Genomic DNA, 26253 nt, shown 5'->3' with positions numbered 1-26253 from the left:
TTATAGTCATAAGAAAATTATAAAAAATGTAAAGAAATATAAAATTGTAAAAAATTATAAAAATTATCGTACCAATAGAAGCATTTTATATTTTTTCTATAACTTTTATTGATTTTATTTTTATCATTTTTCGCCAAATGGCATGTCGTGTTGCAACACATGATATTTTACTATTTTTATAAAAAAAATTCTAATTTTTTATATTTTATTAAAATTTAATAATTTCTATAATTTTTATTGATTTTTCTTTTTTATAAATTTTTGCCACATGTCACACTATGATTGTGTCATGGGGTGACTTTAATTGAAAAAAATTAGGGGTCGTTAACCTTGCTAGTGAAAGGGTCTTTTTGATGCATTTTAATAGTTCAACTATCCAATTGAGTATAGAAAAAAAAGCAGGGGTTTAATTATTTTTTTTTGAAAAATTTTTAGGGCCTTTTTGAGGCATTTTGAAAGTTCAAGTGCCCAATTAGGTGCAAAAAGAAATACAGGGGCCTCATTCCTTTATTGGAAAAAGTTTGAGGGCTTTTTACACAATTAAACGTTAGTATTATTATTATTTGGATTGAAAGAGCTTGATATAAAGTTAAACGAAGTCCTATCAATTTATTAGGCTTAAAAGAAATTTTAAGCCCCTCCTTTTTTTTGCACTCAATTGATCACTTGAACTTTCAAAATGTATCAAAAAAGCCCTCAAATTATTTCAAGAAAAGCAATTAAGCCCTTGCTCTTATTAAAAAATAGAAAAAATAATAAATAATAAATTTTAGAAAATTATTAAATTTTAATAAAAATTTAAAATTTATTTAAAATTTTATATTTTTTATAAAAATCATAAAAAAATAAAAAAAAATGTAAAATTTTATAAAAATCATAAAAAATTAACGACCCTATTTTTTTTAAATTAAAGTCATCATGTGCCATAACACAATGAGACATGTGACGAGAAACGATAAAAAATAAAATAAATAAAATTTATAGAAAAATTATAAAATGCTTCTTTTGGTACGATAATTTTATAATTTTTACTTAAATTTATATTTCTTTACATTTTGTATAATTTTCTTACGATTTTATAAAATTTTATAATTTTTACATTTTTATAAAATTTTACAATTTTTATACTTTTTACGATTTTTATATTTTTCTAATTTTTAATATTTTTTAATATTTTAATTTTTTATTAAAAGTTAATAACATTTATAGCTTTTATTGATTTTAATTTTTATATTTTTCTAATTTTTAATAAAAATAGGGCTTAATTACTTTTTTTAAAAAGTTTAAAGATTTTTTTGTATTTTAAAAGTTTAAATACTAAATTGAATAAAAAACTTAATTACTTTTCTTTAAAAGATTTGAGAGTTTTTTTGCATCCTTAAGCTAATTTATTAATAAAATCAGTTGGTCCCATGCTCCCAGCCAGACTGGCGATGGAAACGACATCGTCCATGTCGGCTACTTGACGTTTTTTTCCCCTAAAAAAGAGTAATTATCTCCTTCTCTCTCAAAGACGCGAGAGCGAAAAGGATAAAAAGAAAGAAATTACATTACAAACAGCAAAAAAAAAAAAAAAAACAAGAAAAGAAAAAGCCCAGTCCCCAGCCGAGATTGAAGTTCACCTCTTTTAACTTTAATCGCCATTATCGCACACTCCCTCTTTCTTTGCTTAGGGCAAAATCCTAATTAACGCTTTCTTCATCTCACTGCATTTGCTTCTCTGCAAACGCTTAAAAAAAGTCATCTGATTAACGCTTTATCTGATGATTGATTTGCTATGGATTTTCATTCCTGCTGCTAGCTTTGATACGGATCTGCTGTGCTCTCAGTTTCACGAGATCTCCTCACTGTTAAACTCGTAATTCTCTTCTTTTTTTCCCGCCTTTTGATTCTTCGCTCTTTTTTTGTTTTTGTTTTTCTGGATGATTTTTTTTGTTGTTCTTAGGCTTTGATTGCCAATGGCGTTGAAGCGGGGGCTATCCAGTGTTGGCGTCCACAGGAACAGAAGTTCTGGATCTCGATTCCCTATCGTGATTCTCGTTCTCTTCTCAGTTCTCGCTCCGCTTGTTTTCTTTGTCGGTCGTGGACTATATAAATCTGGTTCGCTCTTTTTTTTTTATCTCTCTCTCTCTCTTTATTTCCACCCGCATTTAAGTACTTATTTTGCAGATCTCACTTTGGTATTTTGCTATTTGCATTTCAGAAAATTAGTTTCGAAATTATATCATTTAATTCGTTTGTTTAATTGATTGATAAATGTGTTATTTTGCTCTCATAAAAAATTAAAATGCCGTAACTTTTTAGTGATTGATTCTGTTATTTGGTTGGTTATTTCTTTCTTTAGTTTTTGACATGTGATTTGATTATAAAAGTTTAAGATCAAGTGGTCTACTTTAGTTACACAACATTTATCGCAAATTTTCGTTCCTAATAGGTTTCGATTTTAACTGAAACTTGTTGCTGCACTTAATGTAAATTTAATGTTCGCATTGATAGAACTTTTAACCTTTCCTCAAAAAAAAAAAAAAACTTTTAACCTAGAAATTCAGCGGATTTTTAATTGAACCTTAGTCTTCATCTAATCAGCTCAGCTAATCTTTGCTGAATTTGTTTTGTTAATCTAAATTTGAGATGTGAATTCAATTGTGTTGTTATCCATGTCTGAGTATCTTGCCTTTTTAATAACTTTGGTGTTTTCCAATTGCTTGCATCTGATCTTTCCACCGATTATTGTTTCTTGTGCAGATCAAAATAATGTTCAAAGTGGTTATACCAAGCAGGTTTCATCTCAAGCTTTTCCATTTACATTGCTGATATAATGACCGACTCACGTGGCTTCTTTATACTCGTTATATATGGTTTTAAAATGGTTGAATTTTGCAGACTGTTGATTGGAGGGAAAGGCTGGCATTGCAATCTATCAAAAACCTTTTCACTAAAGAGGTAAGTTCATGGCGGAGAATATTCCATCTGAATTAATTATATTTCTTGCTCTAACAAGGGATAGGTTCAAAATGTTGATTATTTTTTTGTCTGGTGATGCCTTACTTGGATCGTTTCTAGGTTATTGATGTTGTAACTACAAGCACAGCTGATCTGGGGCCGCTAAGTCTAGATTCTTTCAGAAAAGGCAACTTGTCTGCATCATGGGAAGTTGTGGAGACATCAGTTAAAGATGATGCTACTTCTCAGGTTGGTTTCATATTAATGATGAACCTCACCGGTCTCATATTTTGAGCTCTTTTCTATATTTAACAGCCTTTACCTTCTTCTTTTTTCATTTTTAGTTTCTGATTTATTGATGTATATTGGATTCTCACATGTTCTTAGCCAAACCTAAAGGCTGCAGAATTGAAACAAGAAACGTCCAAAGATGGAAAGCTTCTAGACGGTAATCTCACCTGAAATATATGCATAATGCTCTAGACATAATTTTCTTTCATTCTGACATGCCTGTCTCATGCAGATGATCGTTCACCTGATGCACCTGCTAAAACACTTCGAAGGGTAATTAACATCTTTTGATGCACCATATGCTCTAGTGATATAAAAAAGTAAATTATAAATGCTACTTCCTTGCAGCAACTTAGAGATAATAGACGTGCAAAGCGGGCTGCTGAATTGGTGCACCAAGATGATGAAGCTACTTTGAAACTTGAAAATGCTGCCATTGAACGATCCAGAGCTGTGGACTCTGCTGTTCTGGGTAGATACAATATATGGAGGAGAGAAATTGAGAATGAGAACTCAGATTCCACAGTGCGCTTGATGAGGGATCAAATTATAATGGCACAGGTTTATATAGGCATAGCAAAAATGAAAAATAAGCTTGGTTTGCAACAAGAACTGAAGATCAGGGTCAAAGAGAGTCAGCGTGCTGTAGGCGAGTCAACAGTTGATGCTGATCTACCTCACAGGTAAAGGAATGGTATATCTGTAATCTCATTGACAATGTGCAGTCTATGTTTCCTTCTGTTTTCGCTCTTGGTGATTCTTGCAATTTCTTATTCTGTGTTCTCATTCAACTTTGTTTAGTGCACCTGAGAAAATTAAAGCAATGGGCAAGGTTCTATCAATAGCAAGAGAGCAATTGTATGATTGCAAGTTGGTTACTGGAAAGCTCAGAGCAATGCTTCAGATATCAGACGAACAAGTTAGGAGCTTGAAAAAACAGAGCACGTTCTTGAGTCAATTGGCTGCCAAAACAATTCCCAATGCGATCCATTGCTTGTCTATGCGTTTGACCATAGAATACTATCTCCTTCCCTTGGAGAAGAGAAAGTTCCCTAGAAGTGAGAACTTGGAAAATCCAAACCTCTACCATTATGCTCTCTTCTCTGATAATGTCTTGGCTGCATCAGTTGTTGTCAACTCAACTATCATGAATGCCAAGGTGATACAAGCTGCCTTATCTTGCGTAACAGTCTTGATTGTTCTTCCCTTTTGCACTTCTAGAACAGAACTGATTGTAAGATCTTTAAGAATTGAGGCTTGGCAGCAGTCTTGACTAAATCTTCCCTTCGTGGTCTTGCAGGATCCTTTAAAACATGTTTTCCATCTTGTTACTGATAAACTTAATTTTGGAGCAATGAACATGTGGTTTCTGTTAAATCCCCCTGGAAAGGCTACCATTAATGTTGAAAATGTTGATGAATTCAAGTGGCTTAATTCATCCTATTGCCCTGTTTTACGGCAGCTTGAGACTTCTGCAATGAAGGAGTATTACTTCAAGGCAGATAATCCAACCAAGTCTGCATCTTCAAACTTGAAGTATCGAAACCCAAAGTATCTATCAATGCTAAACCACTTGCGGTTCTATCTGCCACAAGTATACCCCAAGTTAGATAAGATCCTCTTTCTTGACGATGACATTGTTGTCCAGAATGACTTGACCCGATTATGGTCTGTGGATCTACATGGGAAGGTAAATGGTGCAGTAGAAACTTGTGGTGAAAGTTTTCACCGCTTTGATAAGTATCTAAACTTCTCAAATCCTCATATTTCACGAAACTTTGATCCTAATGCTTGCGGGTGGGCATATGGAATGAATATGTTTGATCTCAAGGAGTGGAAAAAGAGGGATATCACTGGCATATACCACAAGTGGCAAAATATGGTGAGTCGATGGAAAGACCATTTATCTGATTTCATTTTATTTATTTTCTCCTCCTTCATCCATGTATATAGATAAGTCATTTAGTTGTTTAGAGGTCGAATCAACGAGTTCTTGAATCACCTTGTATTATTCTAGCTGACATGTTGCTTAAGTTATTCATGTTATTAAATTGCAGGATAATTGTTGTATGTTCTGATTTCTTTTCTTTTTTTTTTTTTTTTTGCCCTTTAAACTGTTGTATCAGAATGAAGATAGAGCATTGTGGAAGCTTGGGACACTCCCTCCTGGGTTGATTACATTTTACGGTCTCACACATCCGCTTGAGAAGTCATGGCATGTACTCGGTCTTGGCTACAATCCAAGCGTAGACAAAAAAGAAATTGAACATGCCGCAGTTATCCACTACAATGGCAACATGAAACCCTGGCTCGAGTTGGCGATGACCAAATATCGATCATACTGGACCAAATACATCAAGTATGATCATCCCTACCTTCGCAGCTGCAATCTTAGTGAGTAAACCTGATTAATTAAAGCATTTCATTTTTTTCCTTTTTGGCTTTACTCCCCCCCTCCCCCCCACATTGATTATTCTTCTTTGTAATTCATTAAATTCATCCCCTTGAGGACTCGCCCATTGGAACGAGTTAACTGTGTACGAATGTTAACCTGTGAAAGACACACTATGATCCTTTTTTTTTCCCCTTTTTGGATGTAAGTTCAATTTTAGACAGAATATGGAAACCTTATATGGAAAGTAGTCCACTGTATTTTTTTTCTTCAATAAGGGCTCGTTTTTGCAAGATTTAATATGTATGAGCATTTATGTTATGTGACTCTAATTTCTTTGATTTCTTTAAGCGGTTTTTTCATTTTATACTTATTACTGTCTACTATCATGCTGCCATACTATCATGCTGCGAAGTAAATCTGTATTGTTTCTTGTATAGAAGAGAAAAAATGCATTGTAGTTGATCTATTTTTCACGTAGTGAGTTTTTACTTGACACTGAAGTCGTGCCATAATCTCTCCGCTGTCCATTATCATCAAAGAGTTTGAAAATATCTTTTGTTCAATGTTGTATTTGATAAAAATCATAATTTTGGTGTCTGAAGATGAAGGTGTTAGTTTTTTAGTGTTTAATTCAAGTTTTTAAAGTTAATTTGATGGAATGTTATAATTAATTAATAATATTGGTGATTAACTTTTTAGAACCTGAAAAAAATCTGAACAATTAGTTTGTTTTTGATAAATTAATTCACAATTAACATTAAATTCATTCTATTAACAAATTAAATATACAACTTTTGTGTACTTGGTAATTTTGTTTGAATCGGATTGGACTAGCCGATTAGATTAGTTAGATCAAGAACCAACCAAGGTAGCGGTTTGAAGGACATTGAATTGGTCAAGAATCGGTACGGATTAATTGAAGGGATTGGTATGGATCAGTTAAATTGGATAAAAAGTTGGTTGAATCATATTTTTAATAAGTTTTATTTTTTTATGAATTTTTTAATGATTTATTTAATTAAACCGATTGAATTGACGAACTGATGGTTTAATCGGTTCGACCACCAATTAGATTTAAAAAAAAAAATTGGTACTAAAATGTATACACTAAAAACTACATATTTTTAAAAATAAAATGTCTGCAATTTTTTTCTATGTTATTTGAGTATTTCAAAAGTAGTACTTATTTTTATAATAACAGTTAGTGTGTATCAAAAATAGTTTGCTAAAAACTATAAACCATAAAATTAGGTAAAAGTATTATAAAGGCTCATGTATTAAGAGTTGGTTGTATTTTGCTCTCTTTATTTAAAAAATTGGCAAATTAGTCTTTATATGGTCGATCAAATAACAAATTGGTTCTTCTGTTAAAAGTTTCATCTATTTTTGCTGTTAAAAACTAATCCATGTATGTCAGCATGAAGTACACTATTTGGTTATTCTATCAGCAACGCCAAATTTTAATAATATAAATTGATAGAATTTTTAACAAAAAGAACTAATTTGTAAAAGTACCAATATATCTATTTTTTCATAAAAGTGGACAAAATATAATATAGAGAACTTCGTCATATTTTTTACCCGTAAAATTATGAATTGCACGACAAATTTGGAAAATGCATGTGACTCGATTTAAAGAGTTTATAAACTATGGAGTCAATATCATACCATACATTGCCTTTCGTAGATATATATATGTTTGCACGTGAAACACTCAGTTGATTTCAATTCCAAGAAACCTTACATTCAAATAAACTTAATTAAAATTAAAATTTTATCTAGAGTAAAATTCAAAATTTTTAAATAGATGACATAGATATCATTACATATAAATCGGTATAGGAATAAAATAAGTATATAGATACTATATAATTTTAAAAAGGTGGTTGGAGATATCAATTAAGTTTAACCACCATTTGTTTTTGACGGGGCAACCATAAGGAGGTCCTAATTGCAAATTGCTAATTAGTAATTAGTGGCTAAATCCACCTCCTCTCCCGCGTCCATTTCGCCATCCTTTCTCTCTCTCTCTTCTTCTTCGTTTCTCTCTTTCTCATTTTCTGAAACTACATTTTCTTTTTCTTTTCTTTTTTCAATTTTCTTCAATTTCTCTATTTCTTTTATGTTTCTCATTTTAATGGATTAATCCAAAGGGATACTTCAAATTTGAACCCGACCGATCCATTTTTCACACAGGTAAGTTCATAGTCTTTTTTACATTACACGATTACATTTTCTTTGTCTTGAGAATTATTCATATGAATGACCGGTAAACTGTGATTAGGTTGGTTATTTGGATCGATATTCTCTTGTTTCCTTCTTTCATCAATATTAATTTTTGAACTTCTATGCAAGTCGATCGATTCGTCAATGTGAGAACGGATCATTGTTTATTTATTGTAATTCGGAGAGTTTATATCCATTATTGTATTTTCGAATGCATTATCGCTTCATGAGCTAGATCCCGGACTGCTTGTTATGTCCTACTATTTGATTCAAATTAGATTTTTTTTTTTCGTCTGCACGGTTAGAGTTAGTTGGATTCTGCGGGGGAAAATGTAATGTGGCTTTCACTAATATGTAAAATTTTATATTCTGTATTTAATTTCGTAAGTATTAATGTTGAAAGTGAAACATAAGGTTATATTTGGCTTAGTTCATGAACGGTTTTATCATTAATTCATCAGTCTATGTTTTGTGCTAAAAGAGTAATTTCTCATGGTTTATGGCTGTGCATCTTTAGTGCTAGATTTATAGTTTCAAGAATTGACTGGAGTGGCTGTTAGTTCTCATCTTATTTATTTTTGTTTTTACAGGTGGATTTGGGTGTAAATAATTCAAATGGATATTTTCTAGGTGTTCGAAGTAATAATGCAATGAAAGAAGAAGAAGAAAAGAAGCTTGGTGAAACTTCAGTAAGGGGTTGCAGTACTCCTGAAGTAGCTTCTGTTGTGAAGGGCACGATAGAAGCTGCTGTTTCTTTAGAAAATTGAGATAAAGGTGCTGCACAATCTCATGGTAATCAGGTGGGATCAAATAGATCCTTAAATTCAGACAATGAGAAATACTCTTCTGGCGGGTTTGAGGAGTACTCTCAACATCTAGCAAGCACGTGGGGGATGGAGAATGATTATTCCTCAACTTCTGAACTGCGGCATGATTCTGATTACTCTTCTCTGGGTTCACCTATAAAGCCTAAGCCAAAAGCTGATATGCCAACTGTATCTTCTGAATTATTACATTTAGTTGATTCTGCCATTATGGGGAGGCCTGAAAGCTTGGAGAAGCTGAAGAATATTGTAAGTGAGGCTGAGTCTTTTCGAAGTAGGGAAGATGTGGATTGCAGTCCGTTTTTGGTTGTCGATTCACTTATTGCCACAATGGGTGGAATTGAAAGTTTTGAAGAGGATGACGAAAACAGTCCTCCAAGTGTGATGCTAAACTCTAGGGCTGCAGTTGTGGCAGGTGAGCTAATTCCTTGGCTTCCATGGGAAGGAGATAGTGACATTGTCATGTCTGCCAGGACACGGATGGTTAGAGGCTTGCTGGTTATATTAAGGGCCTGTGCGAGAAACAGGGCAATGTGCTCTATGGCTGGCTTATTAGGAGTTCTTTTGAGGTCAGCTGAGAATATTTTTACTCAGGATGTTGGCTCAATAAAGCAGATAAAATGGGACGGAACTCCCTTATGCTATTGCATCCAACATTTGGCGGGGCATTCGCTTAGTGTTATTGATTTGCACGGATGGTTTCAGGTCATGACAAGAACAATTACTACCATTTGGGCACCTCACTTAATGCTTGCACTAGAGAAGGCAGTTTGTGGGAAAGAGTCTAGGGGACCAGCATGTACTTTTGAATTTTTTGGTGAATGCTCTGGCTTACTAGCTTCTGGGGACAGCCGTTGGCCATTTACCAATGGATATGCCTTTTCAACATGGATCTATATTGAATCATTTGCAGATTCATTAAACACCGCTACTGCTGCAGCTGCCATTGCTGCTGCTGCAGCAGCCGAGTCAGGAAAGTCATCAGCAATGTCTGCTGCTGCTGCTGCAAGTGCGCTTGCTGGTGAAGGCACAGCACTTATGCCTCGTTTATTTAGTTTCCTATCAACTGATAATCAGGGAATAGAGGCATACTTTCATGCACAGTTTTTAGTGGTTGAAAGTGGGAATGGAAAAGGAAAAAAGGCTTCTGTACATTTTACTCATCCTTTCAAGCCACAGTGTTGGTATTTTATTGGATTGGAGCATGTATGCAGGCAGGGACTTATTGGTAAAGCAGAGAATGAATTGAGATTATATATCGATGGATCCTTGTATGAAAGTCGTCCTTTCGAGTTTCCTCGCATCTCTAAGCCACTTGCATTTTGTTGCATTGGAACAAGCCCCCCTCCTACAACGGCTAGCTTACAGAACAGTCAACCTCAATGCCCTTTATTTGCTGAAATGGGCCCAGTATACATCTTTAAGGAACCAATTGGGCCAGAAAGAATGGCACGTATGGCTTCTAGGGGAGGGGATATGCTACCTTCTTTTGGTAATGGTGCAGGGCTTCCTTGGCTAGCCACAAACGATCATGTGCAAAGAATGGCAGAGGAAAGTTCTCTATTAGATGCTGAGATTGGAAGTTGCCTATATGTACTCTACCATCCCTGTCTTCTTAGTGGGCGATTCTGCCCAGATGCTTCTCCTTCTGGTGCTGCAGGTGAGCGGATTCATCTATTTCTTTTCTTGTCTTTTCTTTTTTTGAAGGATGAATATGTTCACCTTTAATTCCAGTATTGACATGACCTTTTAGCATGTGACTTTTGGTTTATAGATTCCAATGAAGTGTCTGAGAATACTAAGATCTCCTTGTGTGGGTGTGCTTGGTTCTTATCCTATGCTCTTTTCTATTTATCCATGTTCCTGAATCAGAGTATGCTTTACAAGATCGAGTAGAGAAGGGAAAACATTTATCTTATTTTCTTTCTTCTACCTAAGCCTGTGTGCTGTTTTAAAGTTGTATAAGCAAGCTAGATGCTTCTATTTCTAGGTATTGATATGATCCTGGTAGCGGATCAAAAGTTCAATACAACCGATGATTGGATCCTGCTAGTGGATCAGAAGTCCGATATAATCAAGTTTGAGGATATAGATAAGCAGATCAAAACTCACAGGTGCCAATGGGTTCAAGTACAAAAGCACAAGCTGGAAGATACAAAAAGTAATCTCTTGCTTAATTTAATCAATTCTTGGAGATGAAGTCACTTGGATGAATTGGATTATAGAACCAAGGTGGTTAACACGTCGCAAGTTGGAGGAGGAAGATTGTGACAAAAGTGATTTTTATTCACAAGAGATTAGTTGTATCATACTTGTTTGTTTTCCTGTAACTTTTCTCCCCTCTTTATTAGTGCATGCATGTATGGTGAAGGAACCGTCGATTGCTGGGTGGATGATATGTCAGTTTACTAGAATGTGCATGTAAATTCATCTACTGCTCATGCCCTATCTTTTTCATGTATTACATTGGTTTGCTTGACCTTTTTCCCTTTTTGAATAAATTTGGTTGTGGACCTTGCAATATATTTACCATATGTGTGGAGAAAGAATTATCTGTTTATATTAGTTTCTTCAATCATGTTTTTTACTATTTTTCCTTCCTATTTGTCTTCTGCATCATATTTATACTTGGAATTGGTTGCCTTCTTTTCATTCTTTTGCATTCAAGAATTGGTTTGTTCTCGCTAAATTACCTATTTTTGGTGATTCAGGTATAGCGCGCAGGCCTGCTGAGGTTATTGGACAAGTCCATATTGCAACGCGGATGAGAGCTGTGGAGGCTATCTGGGCATTAGCTTATGGAGGTCCCATGTCTTTACTTCCTCTGGCGATCAGCAATGTGCATCAAGATAGCTTGGAACCAGAAAAGGGTAGCCCTCCATTGTCTTTGGCTACAGCTTCCCTTGCAGCACCAATTTTCAGAATTATTTCAGTTGCCATTAATCACCCTGGAAACAATGAAGAGATATATCGTAGAAAGGGACCTGAGATTCTGTCTAGAATCTTAAACTATCTCTTACAAACTTTGTCTTCTCTTGGTGCTGGAAAGGATGATGGGGCGAGAGATGAGGAGCTTGTTGCTTCTGTTGTTTCCATTTGCCTATTTCAAAAGCATAATTACGCTCTTAAAGTGCAGCTCTTCAGTACACTGCTTTTGGATCTTAAAATTTGGCGTTTGTGTAGCTATGGGCTCCAAAAGAAACTCCTCTCATCACTTGCAGATATGGTCTTCACAGAGTCATCAGTCATGCGAGATGCCAATGCTATGCAAATGCTTCTTGATGGATGCAGAAGGTGCTATTGGACAATCCGTGAAAAGGACTCCCTAGATTCTGTTTCCCTAAATGGTGATATGCGCCCAATGGGTGAAGTGAATGCTTTGGTTGATGAGCTCTTAGTTGTCATTGAACTTCTAATAGGAGCAGCACCACCTTCAATGGCCGCAGATGACGTCTGTTGTTTACTTGGATTCATGGTTGATTGCCCACAATCCAATCAGGTGAACTTATGTTTTCTAATTTCATTTAGTAGTGCCTTTGAAGATGCACAATTCACTTCTTTTTAATAATTTTTAGATAAAAGTTGAGAGCATTTTTGTTACAAATGTTAGATCATATTGAAGCATGGGTATCTTTGTGATGGCTGCCTATCTTTCTGATTTAATTAAGCTGTGAAAGCACTTAATTTTTAAAGATGTAAACATTCTGATGGGGATACTTAAAATTCTTTTATTCTCTGTCATGAATTTTGCTTTTGTAGTTTCCTTTGTTGGATCAGTATATGATGAAGAACAAGCTGCCGTTGTGGCTATGAGCATGGCTCATACTTCTGGCTGATATTGTGGGTTATCTTGTGTGTACTATTTTCTTATTGTTCTACTTGAAAAATGACTTGCTAGTATTTCTTTTAGGTTGCTAGGGTGCTACATTTGATCCACAGGCTAGTGGTACAACCAAATGCAACCAGAGCTCAAACATTTGCAGAGGCATTCATTGGTTCTGGTGGCATAGAAACACTCCTTGTCCTCCTGCAACGAGAAGCTAAAGCTGGTGATCACCACATTCCTGAAACTAACACTAAGGCTGATGAAAGTTCATCTGTTCAAAGATCTGAACCAGGAGATAGTGGTGGTGGGGTTCCAGGACAAAGTCAGAATGAAGGATCTCTGAAGGAGAGAGATCAAACTTCTGAAAAGAAAGATTTTGAATCTCAACCCCTTGGTTGTGGGGTCTTTTCTCCTAGTACGAAAGTGGAAAGGATTTCATCTGTTTCTGAAAATACTTTTATGAAGAATTTGGGTGGAATAAGTCTTTCAATTAGTGCTGATAATGCAAGGAATAACGTTTACAATTTCGACAAAAATGATGGAATTGTTGTTGGGATCATTGGGCTGTTAGGTGCTTTAGTAGCACGTGGGCATCTGAAATTTGGTTCACCTGTGTCTTCAGAGATGACAAGCAGCCTTTTTGGTGCTGAATTAAATGATGCAGGTGGTGGTATGTTTGAAGATAAAGTTTCTCTTCTGCTTTTTGCTTTGCAGAAGGCTTTGCAGGCTGCTCCTAATAGGCTTATGACGACCAATGTGTACATGGCTTTATTGGGGGCTTCGGTATGATATATATATATATATATATTTGCTTTAGTAATATCTTGCCCTTTTTGCTCAATGATAATTTTTCTTATATTTTCTTACAGCTTTTGTTGGTTGAAAAACTTATTGGTCCATTGTATTGATTTTCTACTTTTCAGCTTGGATACACTGCCTGTGATATTTCAACTTGCTTAAGTAGAAAGATTATCTCCACTTCGGAGCTATGTTAGCTTCTTACAGTGCCTTGCACTTGCATGTAGCATTGAATTCTTATGTCCTATATGCTTCTTGTTTCTTTTAACTTCCACAGATCAATGCTTCTTCGACAGAGGATGGGTTGAACCTATATGATTCTAGTAATCATTTTGAACATTTGCAACTTTTGTTGGTTTTGTTGCGTGTGCTGCCACATGCACCTAGAGCTTTCCAAAGCCGCGCACTACAGGTATGCTTGTCTGAATTTCTTGGTTGTTTCTTTTGTTTTGTTGTTCTTGAATTAGTAGAAAATAAGCTTTAATTACATTTTTTTTTTCTTATGATAGCAAAACATAATTTTCAACCATTGTCAATTTCTGTGTGTATATAGCATTTCTCATCCTGAATTCAACTGCGTTCACATATTGGTCTGTTGCCTTTTGTTTTCACACTTTTAATTTTCCTTATTATGGATTTTCTGATTTTCCATTATAATTCCTGAGCAACTTCTTTTCTGTATGATTTCAGGATCTTCTGTTTTTGGCTTGCAGTCATCCAGAAAATAGAAGCAGGCTAACAAAAATGGAGGAATGGCCTGAGTGGATACTAGAGGTTCATATCTCTAACTATGAGGTAATTTTTTCCAACTTCAAAAGCTTTTATCTTTTCTCTATGCTCGTGTCCTTCCCCTTTTTATCTTTGATTGCATGTAAATCTAGCAGTTGGTGGGGGTTGGAATTAGAATTTTAGCATTTTCCAATTACCATTTGACCTTAGTAAATTTGAATTTAATTATACTCCTAGTGTTTCCAGATGGATGCAAGAAAACAGTCTTGTTCAGTAAACTTAGGAGACATAGAGGACCTCATACACAATTTCCTGATCATCATGTTGGAGCATTCAATGCGCCAGAAGGATGGATGGAAGGTTTGTCTTTATCCATCTTTTCCACAGTGTATCTTTAATTATTCATTGTACCCCTTAATCTTAAGCATTCCAATTCCATTTGAATTTTCCAGACATTGCTTCCATTTTACAGGATATTGAAGCTACGATTCATTGTGCAGAATGGCTCTCTATCGTGGGTGGATCTAGCACGAGGGATAAGAGAATTAGGTATCACTCACTAAATCCTGTTTCGTGGTTTTCATTTCTTTTGCTATTCATATGCAGTTGACCTTAGTTGCTTTCCCTGTACTGCCATGTAAAAAAGGCACATGTCTATGTGAGAACATCCTCAAGATGTTTGTGCAGGGGATAATCAAGTTAAAGGACAAATGTCAATTTTGTATTTACACAGATAAAGTAGTCATAATTTCAATCTTGTGGAATCACTGAGTCATTAAATTCTGTGATTTTGACTGCCTTAAGGGAACAAAAACATTGATGTTTTGACTTCAATATGAAGTGCCAAATGTGGAAACTTTATTTGTTTCTTTTCTATTCTCTAAAAATCATGCATCGAATAAAGAATTGAACATATTCCATATATTTGCATAGGATGCATAGATGGCTATAAAACTGCATTGATTAAGTTAATCTAAACTCACTGATTAGTTTACACGATATGCTCTTCATGGAGCCAATAAAAAGTGTTAGTTCTGTATAGTTCTTGAATAAGTCTGCTAAAACACTCTTAGGTACAGTGGTTGTTTATCCTTAAAGCTATCATTCATTTTTTTTCCTGATAAATAAGTATAGCCCTTAACATATTCTCATTTCCTATGTGGTTTTATTCTGAAGGCGTGAAGAATCTTTGCCAATATTCAAGAGAAGGCTATTGGGCGGCTTGATGGATTTTGCTACCAGAGAACTGCAGGCTCAGGTAACAATTAGTCATTACAAATTGCAGTTTGACACATAATTGATAGCTTTTATATATTTTTTCATTTTAAACTAGTGAAGTATCCTAGAAAATGGAATATCTATGTAAGTTGAGATAATCGTAAAGAAAGAAAATGAAAAATCAATCTTCTTTCAACTACCTTCTGCCGTTTTAATGTTCTCATAACTGGTTGCTTTCACTGAAATTTTTGTTTGTTTTCATCATTGTTATTCTACAAAGTCTCTCATCACTAGATGTAAAAATTTGTGGTAGTCCTTCATTGAGCTTTTCCTCTGTAGCAGACTCAACTTATTGCTGCTGCTTCTGCTGGGGTCGCAGCAGAAGGTTTGTCCGCAAAGGATGCTAAGTTGGAAGCACAGAATGCTGCTCAGCTTTCAGTGTTTTTGGTAGAGAACGCAATTGTAATTTTAATGCTTATTGAAGATCATTTTCGGTTACAAAGTAAAATTTCTAATGCCTCACGGAAAGTTGATGGTAATGCATCTCCAGTTCATATCGCGTCTTCCTTAAATAACCACTCAAATTCAACAGTATCAATCAGTAGAGAATCATCTGAAGCTGAGGATGATGATATATCTGTAGATTCTGGCGGGCTCCCTTTTGATGTATGTATATTGTCTTCTCCACACCTGTATTGCATACCTGAAATTGTACATAATTTATTGATTTAGGTTTATATGTAGGTCTTATCTGTTAAACTTCACCATATTCTGTTGTTGCTTTATTTGATAGAATGTCTACCTCGGTTTCATAACTTTTGGCATTGGACATGTGATAATTCTTAGGAATGATGTTTTTATTGTTCTTTTAGTTAAAGAAAATGTATATTTCTTGGAATGTCTAGTTGAACATTGCTTTGACTTCCTCTCCCCTATCCCTTGCTTTGATATGTGTTGTTTCTACCTTTCATGTTCAATTACTAAACAAGGTCCTTTCTTCAATTGCTGATGCCAATTGGCAGATTTCTGCAACAGCAATGGAACGGCTTACTGCAGCAGCTGCTGCTGAGCCTTATGACTCTGTGTCCGCTGCTTTTGTGTCATACGGTAGTTGTGCTACGGATATAGCGGAGGGTTGGAAATACAGGAGTCGTTTATGGTATGGTCTTGGCCTATCTGAAAAAGAAGTTGGCATTGGTGGTGGTGGCAGTGGCTGGGAGTTGTGGAATGCTGCTTTGAAAAAGGATGCCAACGGAAACTGGATTGAACTTTCCCTAGTGAAGAAGTCTGTAAACATGCTCCAAGCTTTATTGTTGGATGATTCTGGGCTTGGTGATTGTCTTGGTATGGGTGGTGGATCAGGTACTGGGATGGGAGGAATGGCAGCACTTTACCAGTTGCTGGACAGTGACCAACCATTTTTATGCATGCTTCGCATGGTACTTCTTTCAATGAGGGAAGAAGATACTGGACAAGACAACATGCTCACAAGGAACGTAGGCATAGAAGATGGAATGTCGGAAGGAGTAAATCACCAAGGAGGTAACAACATGTCTTTAGATGACAGTGCTCAAATCGCTGTTGGAAAACCATGGTCCTCTTTAGTGTGGAGGTAAGTTAAATGGAGGAAATTGTAACCAATAACATGATCCATATACATTTCTCTGCACTTTGCTTTGTTGTTTATGTTAGTTAATCAGAGGAAACCTGAACCAATTGCCACATATGGGCCAAAACTATAAATTTCTGTGAGCTTTTGTTTGTTGTGTATTTAAGTTAATCAGAGGAATTGTAACCAATAACCACATATGACACATTAATCTCTTTGCTTTTCCTATAATTTTCTCCTGCTTTTATTTTTCTTCTTCCAAATAGGCATGTACACATCCCACTAAATATATTTGTGCTATTCGACTATGTAGTCCAATGGTATTGTTTCTGCTTCACTTCCAAGATTCATACAGGAGTTTTTGAATTTAATCATTTTAATTTCATGCAGTGTGCTTTCCCCTATTTTGAACATGCCAATCTCCGACTCCAAAAGACAAAGAGTTTTGGTAGCATCCTCTGTCCTCTATTCTGAGGTTAGTTCTAACTGAATCAACTTAGTGGGAAACATGAGAAAACCTTTTAAGCGTTTAGCTCCTCTTGTTTGCTTCTTTATCAACATTTTTTGTGGCATAGAAATATGTTTTCTTCTTCTTCGCTAAGTTCTCTTCTATTATCATATTCATGCTATTATCATCATGTCATAAGCAAACTATCGGTTGTTGATCAGTATGTATGCTGCAGGTATGGCATGCTGTTGGGAGGGACAGAAAGCCACTTCGTAAACAGTATCTTGAGGCCATTGTACCACCTTTTGTTGCTGTTTTGAGGAGGTGGCGACCAGTTTTGGCAGGAATTCATGATCTTGCTACTCCTGATGGTTTGAATCCTCTTACTGTTGATAATCGCATATTGGCTGCTGATGCACCACCATTAGAGGTTCTCATTATCATTCTTATCTCCTTTCTTTAAATAATCCCTTCTCGTAAGGTGTCAATTCTGTCTTTCCTACTGCCATTAGTGCTAATTTCCTATTCTCAATGTATTCACACATGCTTCTCGATTTTGCCTGAATATCTTAAAGGAGTCTGCATTTATTCTCAACAAAGATTTTGTTATTGTCAACCTTATTCTACATTATTTGAGGTTCTCTAATTTTCTTTAATTTTTTCTTTTCAGGCAGCCCTTGCAATGGTCTCCCCAGCTTGGGCTGCTGCTTTTGCATCACCACCAGCTGCTATGGGATTGGCAATGATTGCTGCTGGTGCTAGTGGAGCAGAAACTCCTGCTCCTCCAACAACAGCACATCTTAAACGTGACTCCTCCATGCTTGAGCGCAAAACAGCTAAGCTGACCACTTTTTCTAGTTTTCAGAAACCTCTGGAGGTTCCTACCAAAACACCATCTCACCCAAAAGACAAGGCAGCAGCAAAGGCTGCTGCCTTGGCAGCTGCACGTGATCTTGAACGCAATGCAAAGATTGGTTCTGGAAGAGGTCTCAGTGCTGTTGCAATGGCTACTTCTGCACAGCGGAGGAATGCTAGTGATATGGAGCGGGTGAAAAGATGGAATGATTCTGAAGCCATGGGAGTTGCTTGGATGGAATGTCTGCAACCATTTGATACAAAATCAGTCTATGGGAAAGATTTTAATGCTTTATCCTATAAATTTATTGCAGTCCTTGTTGCAAGTTTTGCTTTAGCAAGAAACATTCATCGATCAGAGGTTTGGTTACTGCTGGTTGTCATTATTGTTAATAATTTCCGAAGGCAAAAAATAAGAATTGTTTAAATAGATTCATCTACTTTGCTTTTCCAGACTGATAGGCGTGGACAAGTTGATCTAGTTGCACAATATAGGTTATTCACTGGGATACGTGCTTGGCGCAAACTTATTCATTACTTGATAGAGATGAAGTGTCTCTTTGGCCCATTAGGGGACCAATTTTCAAGCCAGGCACATGTAAGTTTTGAGACTTACTTTCCTCCTGTAATGCCATAGTATATGTTGCTAGATAATGGATTTGATTTCTTCTCCCCTTGTCTAACATTTTTCTTTTCCATTTATGGTATGTGTAGATTTTCTGGAAGCTAGAGTTTACGGAAAGCTCTTCAAGAATGAGACCATGTTTGAGAAGGAATTACATAGGGACTGATCATATTGGTGCTACTTCTAGTTTTGAGGATCAAAATGATGTGAAAAAGAATCAAGAGAATGTCATAAGCTCAAGTAATGCCGCTATTATAGCAGCTGAAGCAATTTCAATGGAGTTAGTGAATGAAGATGAACAGCCAGAAATTGATAATTTAGATAACGGAACCTATAAAAACGGCCAAAATGGGGAAGATCCACCAAGGCTGTCTAGAATAACTGAGCAACCCTTGCAGAAATCAATAGAATCTGCTTATACTAAACTTGCCAGTGTGCAAGACTTAGTCCAAAGTTCATCAGCAATAGCTCCTGGGTATGTTCCTAGTGAACATGATGATAGAATTGTGTTTGAACTTCCTTCTTCTATGGTTCAGCAACTGAAGGTTATGCAAGGAACCTTTCAAGTAAGTTTTTAAAATCGAATTAAAAATCCTTGCAGATTATATGCAGTGATCTTGTTGCTTGTTAATGTGATTCGTTCTTTGATGGTGATGTTCTTAACTTTAGTGACTTCAAATTCTATAATCTAGATGATAAATTCTGATGCCCCAGATTCCAGAAAGTACCGATAAGATTTTCATTAATTAGGGTGACATCTGCATTTAAGTCATAAAAGGACTGGCTGATTACAAGAACTAAGCAGCTTTTCTTGAATCCTCAGAGAAGAGTGACTTTTTTTATTTAGCATGCTGCTGATTTTGGGAAAGAGTGTGAATTTAATGGTAATATAATTGTTAAATGCCTTTAAACGAGAACTATGCTGCTAACTGTTATATCTAATGATAATTTGTATGAATACACTTGCGTGTGTCTATATTGGAGAGGGCTACAAGGACAGACAGACCCCAGGTTAGAATCTTTAGCCCAGAAACTTCCCCTGTAATGTTTTCTTCCAGTACCAGCTGGTTTGGCCACTGATTATGCTACTAAACATCTTTTATGATCCTGGCTTTCTGTACAAATTGTTAAATGTGAAAGCGGAAGTTTTTTCGTGATTAACATAGAATCCTGATTGGTGATGCTGTCCCCTTCTGCCCTATGATAATTGACTTTGGCTACTAGTTTTCTATGATTGATCAAAGAGAAATTATCTGCATTTTGTTTCCTAAAACATGATGGAGAGCACAATTGAAAATTTAATGCAAAATTGTCCTTACTCTTTCATATTTGTTAACTCATACAAGAAAAGAAGGGTTTTTTTATGAGCTATTCACCTTTTTTCAGGTAACCACAACGAGAATAAATTTTATAGTTGATAACACTGAAAGCAGCATAGGGCCTGATGGTTCAGAAGGAAACTCTGAAGTAAGAAATAATAAAAAAGATCGTTGTTGGCTGATGACTTCTCTTCATCAAATATATAGCAGAAGGTGAAGTTATAGTGGTGATATTATGTTAGTTTTTATTCTCATTTTTGTTCATGCTGATTTAGAAAATTTAAGTATGGTTGTTACTTTGTGCTACAACTTTTTTGTTATTTGACATCCTAAGCAGTGTATTGATCATCATTGTCTCACAAAATAAGCCTAGATATTGCCAACAAACCTTGATTACATATGAGCATGCATGCATTCCTATATTTGTAAACAAGATGCATGCCTAGAACATGAGAAGAGAAAGAAAAGTCTTCTGGCATTTTTTGTGACACTGTCTTTGTTTCTCTCATTGTGCCTGTTAACAGCCAGAAATCTTCTAGAAATTCCTCAATATTCTAAACATGTTGATGTGAATTTCTTCAGAGAGCACTGCAGTTGGATATAACCTGCATAACAGAAGTGTCTTTAGACTGTAAAATCCAGTAAAATAGAGTGAATTTTAAGTCTTCTCTCTTTGTGCTTATTGCTTATTAATATTAGCAGGAGTTTAGAGGTATACTTTATTTTAAAATTGGCATTGTAATCCATAGCTAAATATTTCTTGCTGCTGCATTCAAAGATCTTTAGGCTTTAATCATCTAATGCTGCTTTTGCTTTAGCATCTGCTGTTGCACCTCATTTTGCTAGTTTATCTTTTCCATAGGTATCTCCTAAGAAGAAGTGCTCTGGAGCTGTTTCTGATTGACCGTTCTAATTTCTTCTTTGATTTTGGGGTATGTTCCTATAGAAAAGATGTATGCTTTTTACGGTTGTTGATCTATTGTATGCACCTCTTTTTTGAATCCTTGGCTTTGTTATTCTTCTTCGTTCTTTTATTTAAAAGATAATACTTGATCCAGAGTTCTGACGACCGAAGAAATGCCTACCGAGCTATTGTTCAAGCACGACCCCCTCATTTGAACAACAGTTATCTTGCAACTCAGGTTTGCACTTTGCTTGGAGATTTTTTTATTTTGAGACCTAGAATGTGCTCATATATACATATGGAGAATATAATTTGTATTTAAAACAAAAAGAGTGGAAAATTTATGGATATCTCTCTTTTTTTGAGGGAATTTGAGGATATCTTATGTTTATAAAATTGGGTTCATTTGAAGGTATCTAACGGTGTAAATGTTAACTGCTTTTAACTAGGACTCATTTTTATTCCTATTCCTGAACTAATATATATATATATATTTATGCTGTAGAGACCTGAACAACTCCTGAAAAAAACTCAGTTAATGGAGCGCTGGGCTAGGTGGGAGGTATGAATTACTGTGCACATATATAGCTCACATGTATTGAATAAGCAGCATAATTATTGTCTGAATTATACCTTCTGCAGATCAGCAATTTTGAATATTTAATGCGGCTAAATACACTGGCTGGGCGTACCTATAATGACATTACTCAGGTCAGTGTTTTCTAGAGTGCACTCTAATGGGTTAGTACTTACTTTTTGCGGGCAGTTTTGTATAATATCACTTAGATACTTTTTCTGCCTCTCTCTCTTTCTTTCTTTTTTTTTTTTTACTTACAGTATCCAGTATTCCCGTGGATTCTTTCTGACTACAATTCAAAGAGTTTGGATCTTGCTGATCCTTCAGCATTCCGTGATCTTTCAAAGGTGTTTTGACTTTAATTTTGCTGGCACTTTGTCTCTGCACTCTCCTTTTCTGCCATTATAACTTAATCTGTATTTGCAGCCTATTGGGGCACTAAATCCAGACAGGCTTAAGAAATTCCAAGAGAGATATGCCAGCTTCGATGATTCAGTCATCCCCAAGTTCCATTATAGCTCACATTATTCAAGTGCTGGAACAGTAGGTTTCCTCTTCTGCTTAAAATTTGTCGTCATACTGTTGTGGTGGTTATTTAAATTGCTTCAAATAGGAGCACTGTTGGACACTTGGATGTATGCCTGCAATTCACAAACAAATAAGGCCATTGTTGGACATTGTATGCAATGTCGTTTGTTGCCTGTTGAGTGTTTTTCTTAGGAAAACAACTTACATTCTGTACTATCTTCTGTTAGCCTTACAAAATATGTTTTGCAAGATTGACTAATTCCCTTTCTGGGGCCAACATGTTTCTTTCTGTGCCGCTAAAAGCTGTAGTTTATCTCCTTTAGCATGTTGGTTTCGTTCAATGAAATTTTGCAGTTGCATTGCACATCTTCCATTTCACTAGGTAGTATGTTTCATTTTAAAGGTAATTCACTACTATTTCTTTGATTTCAGCATCATTTGCATTGTCCTCGGAATTATTTGCTAGGATTTATTTGAAACAAGTTGTAACAAAATGGATTTCTTTGCCTCTAATTCTTGTATTCTATTTTTTGACCGAATTATTCCATTAGTTTCTATCCAAATTTCTATATTTATGCAATTAGTCAATTAGGTGAATTTTGATATCGTATTATAATTTATTTTATTTGTATCTGGTCTTCTTGCAGGTGCTATATTACCTTGTTAGAGTTGAGCCATTTACATCTCTTTCAATTCAGATGCAAGGTAGAAATTTTGGTCAGGCAGACCGTGTGTTTTCAGATGTTGCTGCTACTTGGAAAGGAGTCCTTGAGGACATGAGTGACGTGAAGGAATTGGTATGTGTTTTTTATTTTATCTATGAGAAAATCAAACTTCTCTTGTGCAAAGAACGAATAAGATTTTATCTTGTACCTTGTAATTGTTGCATTTACATGCATTTGTACTTCAATAGATTATCAAAAAAAAAATTATTTGTTTTTATTTTATTCTATTTATATTAGGTTCCTGAGCTGTTTTACCTACCTGAGATGTTAACCAATGAAAAATCAATTGGCTTTGGAACAACACAATCAGGAGGAAAGCTTGGTATGTACTACCCGAGTATCCTCTTTTCATTATCCGAAGAGAAATAAATGCCAGTTGTGCTAGTTCTGATTTTTATTTATTTATTTCCAATGTGCAGGTTCGGTCAAACTTCCACCTTGGGCTGAAAACCCTGTTGATTTCATTCGTAAACATCGAATGGCTCTTGAAAGTGAGCATGTGTCTGCACATTTGCATGAATGGGTTGACCTTATATTTGGGTCTGTTTTCTTTTGCTTTCTCCTCTTATTGGATTTTTTCAATAGTAATTGTTCATTGAGATTCTTGTTTCAGGCAATCTTGAATTTATTAGAATTTACTCGAGTGAACTGGAATGTTCAGGTATAAGCAACGGGGTAAAGAAGCTATATCGGCAAATAACACATTCTCTTATATTACATATGAAGGGACAGTTAATATTGACAAGATCTCTGATCCAGTAAGTTGTTTTACTATTTTTTCCCCATTGTCTGCTCTATTTGGAAATTTCACATTGCCTTACACATTTATTATATAAATAACAGGTAAAACAGCATGCCATACAAGACCAGATAGCTTATTTTGGACAAACTCCATCCCAGCTTCTTACTGTTCCTCACATGAAGAAGATGCCACTTTCAAAGGCTCTCCATTTGCAGGTAGAAATTTCATTCTTGGTTCGCCCTTTCTAATTTTAGCTTTGATGCAGTGTTATATACAAATTTTATCTGCAATTACTTCCCTTGTGATCTGAATAACGTCCTTAAAATTGAATATGCTAAAACTGATTACAGTGAACATTTTAATGTCAGACAATCTTTCGAAACCCAAAAGAAGTCAAACCATATGCTGTCCTGGTCCCTGAACGGTGCAATTTGCCTGCAGCTGCTATTCATGCATCTGAAGATGCTGTCATAATAGTTGATAGAAATGTGCCAGCAGCTCGTATTGCACGACATAAGTGGCAACCAAACACTCCTGATGATCAGGGAAAACCATTTGTATTTCAGCATGGACAGGCAACGGCAAGCTCTGCTAGTGGAGCACTTACAAGAATGTTCAAAGCACCAGGAGGCTCAGGTTCTGATGAGTGTCAGTTTCCCCAGGCACTGGCATTTGCTTCATCTGGGATCAGAAGCTCGTCTATTGTTTCCATCACGTGTGATAAAGAAATTATCACAGGTAACCTATTTATTTACGTTGTTTTGCCAACTTTTAGTTTCAGTTAAATTTAATGTCTGATAAACTTTCAACACTTCCTAGGCGGACATGCAGATAACAGTATCAAGATTTTGTCACCTGATGGAGCAAATACACTAGAAACGGCTTTTGGACACTGTGCTCCTGTCACTTGCCTTTCTCTATCACCAGATAGCAACTATCTCGTGACAGGATCACGGGACTCTACCGTATTACTTTGGAGGATATATAGGGCAAGTACATCCGGCTCAAATAGCACACCTGAGCCACCTGCTTCCCCTCGCAGACCACCCTCACCTGCTAGAGCTAATTTAGCTAAAATCATAGCAGATAAAAGCAGGCAACATTGGATAGAAGGTCCCATACATGTCCTTCGAGGTCACCACAAGGAAATTCTTTGTTGCTGTGTCAGTACGGATCTAGGTTTGGTTGTTTCATGTGGCCTTTCATCAGATGTTCTTTTGCATTCTATAAGAAGGGGTCGCTTGATTAGACGGCTTGCTGGTGTGGAAGCTGATGCTGTCTGCCTTTCATCCGAGGGAATCATTTTAACATGGAACCAATCAAAACGAACTCTCAGCACATTCACTCTCAATGGAGTTCTGGTTGCAAGAGCACAACTTCCTTCCTTGGGTGGTGTTGGCTGCATGGAAATTTCCATGGATGGTAAGAGTGCTTTAATTGGAATGAACTCAACTTTGCGCAATAACAGCCGGGACTCGAGTTTGAAGAAAGCCGTAGTTGATGATTCGGCTCTTGAGTCAGAAGAGAACAAAAGCAACAAATTGGATATACCGTCACCTTCCATTTGCTTTTTGGATCTGCATACTCTCAAGGTATACAAAAATGTTTAAGCAGATTCTATTATGCCTTAATCCCTATCTGCACCTCCTGTACATAAATCAATTCGGCATGTTTTTGGTTTTGGCTTACATTAATTTTCTTTTCATGTGCCAACTTCTCATTTGCAGGTGTTCCATGTCTTGAAACTTAAAGAAGGTCAGGATATTACAGCTCTTGCTTTGAACGAGGATAACACAAATCTTCTAGTGTCAACTGCAGATAAGCAGTTGATCGTTTTCACAGATCCGGCCGTAAGTTGAACTTTTTCCTTTTCTCCATTTCTTGGTTCTTCTTCAGTCATTTAGCCTAAGTATTAATTACTTTTTAAATGATCCTTGGAGATAATATTTCAAAAGAAAATGGCAGAAGCAACATAGCTTTAAAACTACTAATCTTAAACCAAAACTGTTGAATTAGAAGTGTTTGAATTCGTATCGTTTCATCGGATGTAGTTGAGCAAGAAAAGTGGTGGATCAGCTGCTTAAGCATAGTTTAGGAAGGTGAAGGGCTCAGCCCTGTTATAAATGTCGTGGTCTTCTATGCAGCCCTTGAGTTCTTCGATTGGCTAAAGAATGAGTATAGAAGATGCACTATTGATGCCACCAGGATCGATTGTGTAAAGAAGAAATCAAGCGAATAACAAACACGACTTAACCGCGCCAGCTGCTCTTCGTGTATATAAAATATAGTGAAACAACCCTAGAATGATATGATTAACAAACAACTGGGTTCTATGACTTGAACATGAGTATCAGATACGGGTAAGTTCAAAGAATTTCTTTAAACCTTTTGTTTTTTTTTTTTTTTTGATGTATTTGGATGGTTATATCTCATACCCCATGTGCCAAATCCATAAGCTACTCCGAGGCTTGTTGAGATCTTCAGCATTGTTTATTTGTTATATTAAACTATGAGAATGAGAAAACGAAAGCAGATCATCTTCTGTTGTATTCATTGTCCCTCACTTTTTGAAGCTTGTTTGGAATTGGTCTTTGTACGTTTAAAATGAGAAAAAAAAAATCACTATAAGCTAGAGAAACAAGCAAAATGGACAATTTTTGTAGTAGTTAAA

General features: G+C 35.8%; 2 protein-coding genes across 3 annotated transcripts; both read left to right on the top strand.

Annotated features, from left to right (window-relative positions):
- The first annotated feature begins 1548 nt into the window (after window positions 1-1548).
- Window positions 1549-5947, top strand: LOC105791571 (polygalacturonate 4-alpha-galacturonosyltransferase). Of its 2 annotated transcripts, none has more exons than XM_052634750.1 (11): window positions 1549-1858; window positions 1946-2100; window positions 2746-2780; window positions 2884-2943; window positions 3064-3192; window positions 3343-3391; window positions 3467-3507; window positions 3583-3917; window positions 4036-4393; window positions 4535-5116; window positions 5361-5947. In XM_052634750.1, the coding sequence occupies exons 2-11, from the start codon at window positions 1959-1961 to the stop codon at window positions 5634-5636; spliced, it is 2007 nt and encodes a 668-aa protein (XP_052490710.1). In that variant the 5' UTR covers window positions 1549-1858; window positions 1946-1958; the 3' UTR covers window positions 5637-5947. The 2 variants fall into 2 exon arrangements, with proteins under 2 accessions (XP_052490710.1, XP_012475139.1); XM_012619685.2 differs by having other exon boundaries at window positions 3331-3391.
- A 1665-nt stretch (window positions 5948-7612) lies between these two features.
- On the top strand, window positions 7613-26135 carry LOC105791567 (BEACH domain-containing protein C2). Its single transcript, XM_012619677.2, has 32 exons — window positions 7613-7825; window positions 8446-10339; window positions 11391-12178; window positions 12590-13288; window positions 13581-13715; window positions 13994-14098; window positions 14270-14392; window positions 14505-14581; window positions 15209-15290; window positions 15593-15916; window positions 16273-16862; window positions 17250-17334; window positions 17543-17737; window positions 17978-18523; window positions 18617-18760; window positions 18877-19353; window positions 20174-20319; window positions 20969-21038; window positions 21165-21248; window positions 21516-21572; window positions 21653-21721; window positions 21848-21934; window positions 22014-22130; window positions 22763-22912; window positions 23078-23162; window positions 23260-23380; window positions 23502-23598; window positions 23684-23797; window positions 23951-24320; window positions 24402-25174; window positions 25310-25432; window positions 25634-26135. Exons 2-32 carry the CDS (start codon window positions 8749-8751, stop codon window positions 25664-25666), a joined length of 8457 nt encoding a protein of 2818 aa, XP_012475131.1. The 5' UTR covers window positions 7613-7825; window positions 8446-8748; the 3' UTR covers window positions 25667-26135.
- The last annotated feature ends 118 nt before the right edge of the window (window positions 26136-26253 follow it).

Source organism: Gossypium raimondii, chromosome 8, assembly GCF_025698545.1.
Source record: "Gossypium raimondii isolate GPD5lz chromosome 8, ASM2569854v1, whole genome shotgun sequence".
NCBI classification, from domain to species: domain Eukaryota; kingdom Viridiplantae; phylum Streptophyta; class Magnoliopsida; order Malvales; family Malvaceae; genus Gossypium; species Gossypium raimondii.
This window is presented reverse-complemented; position numbering and strand designations above follow the sequence as displayed.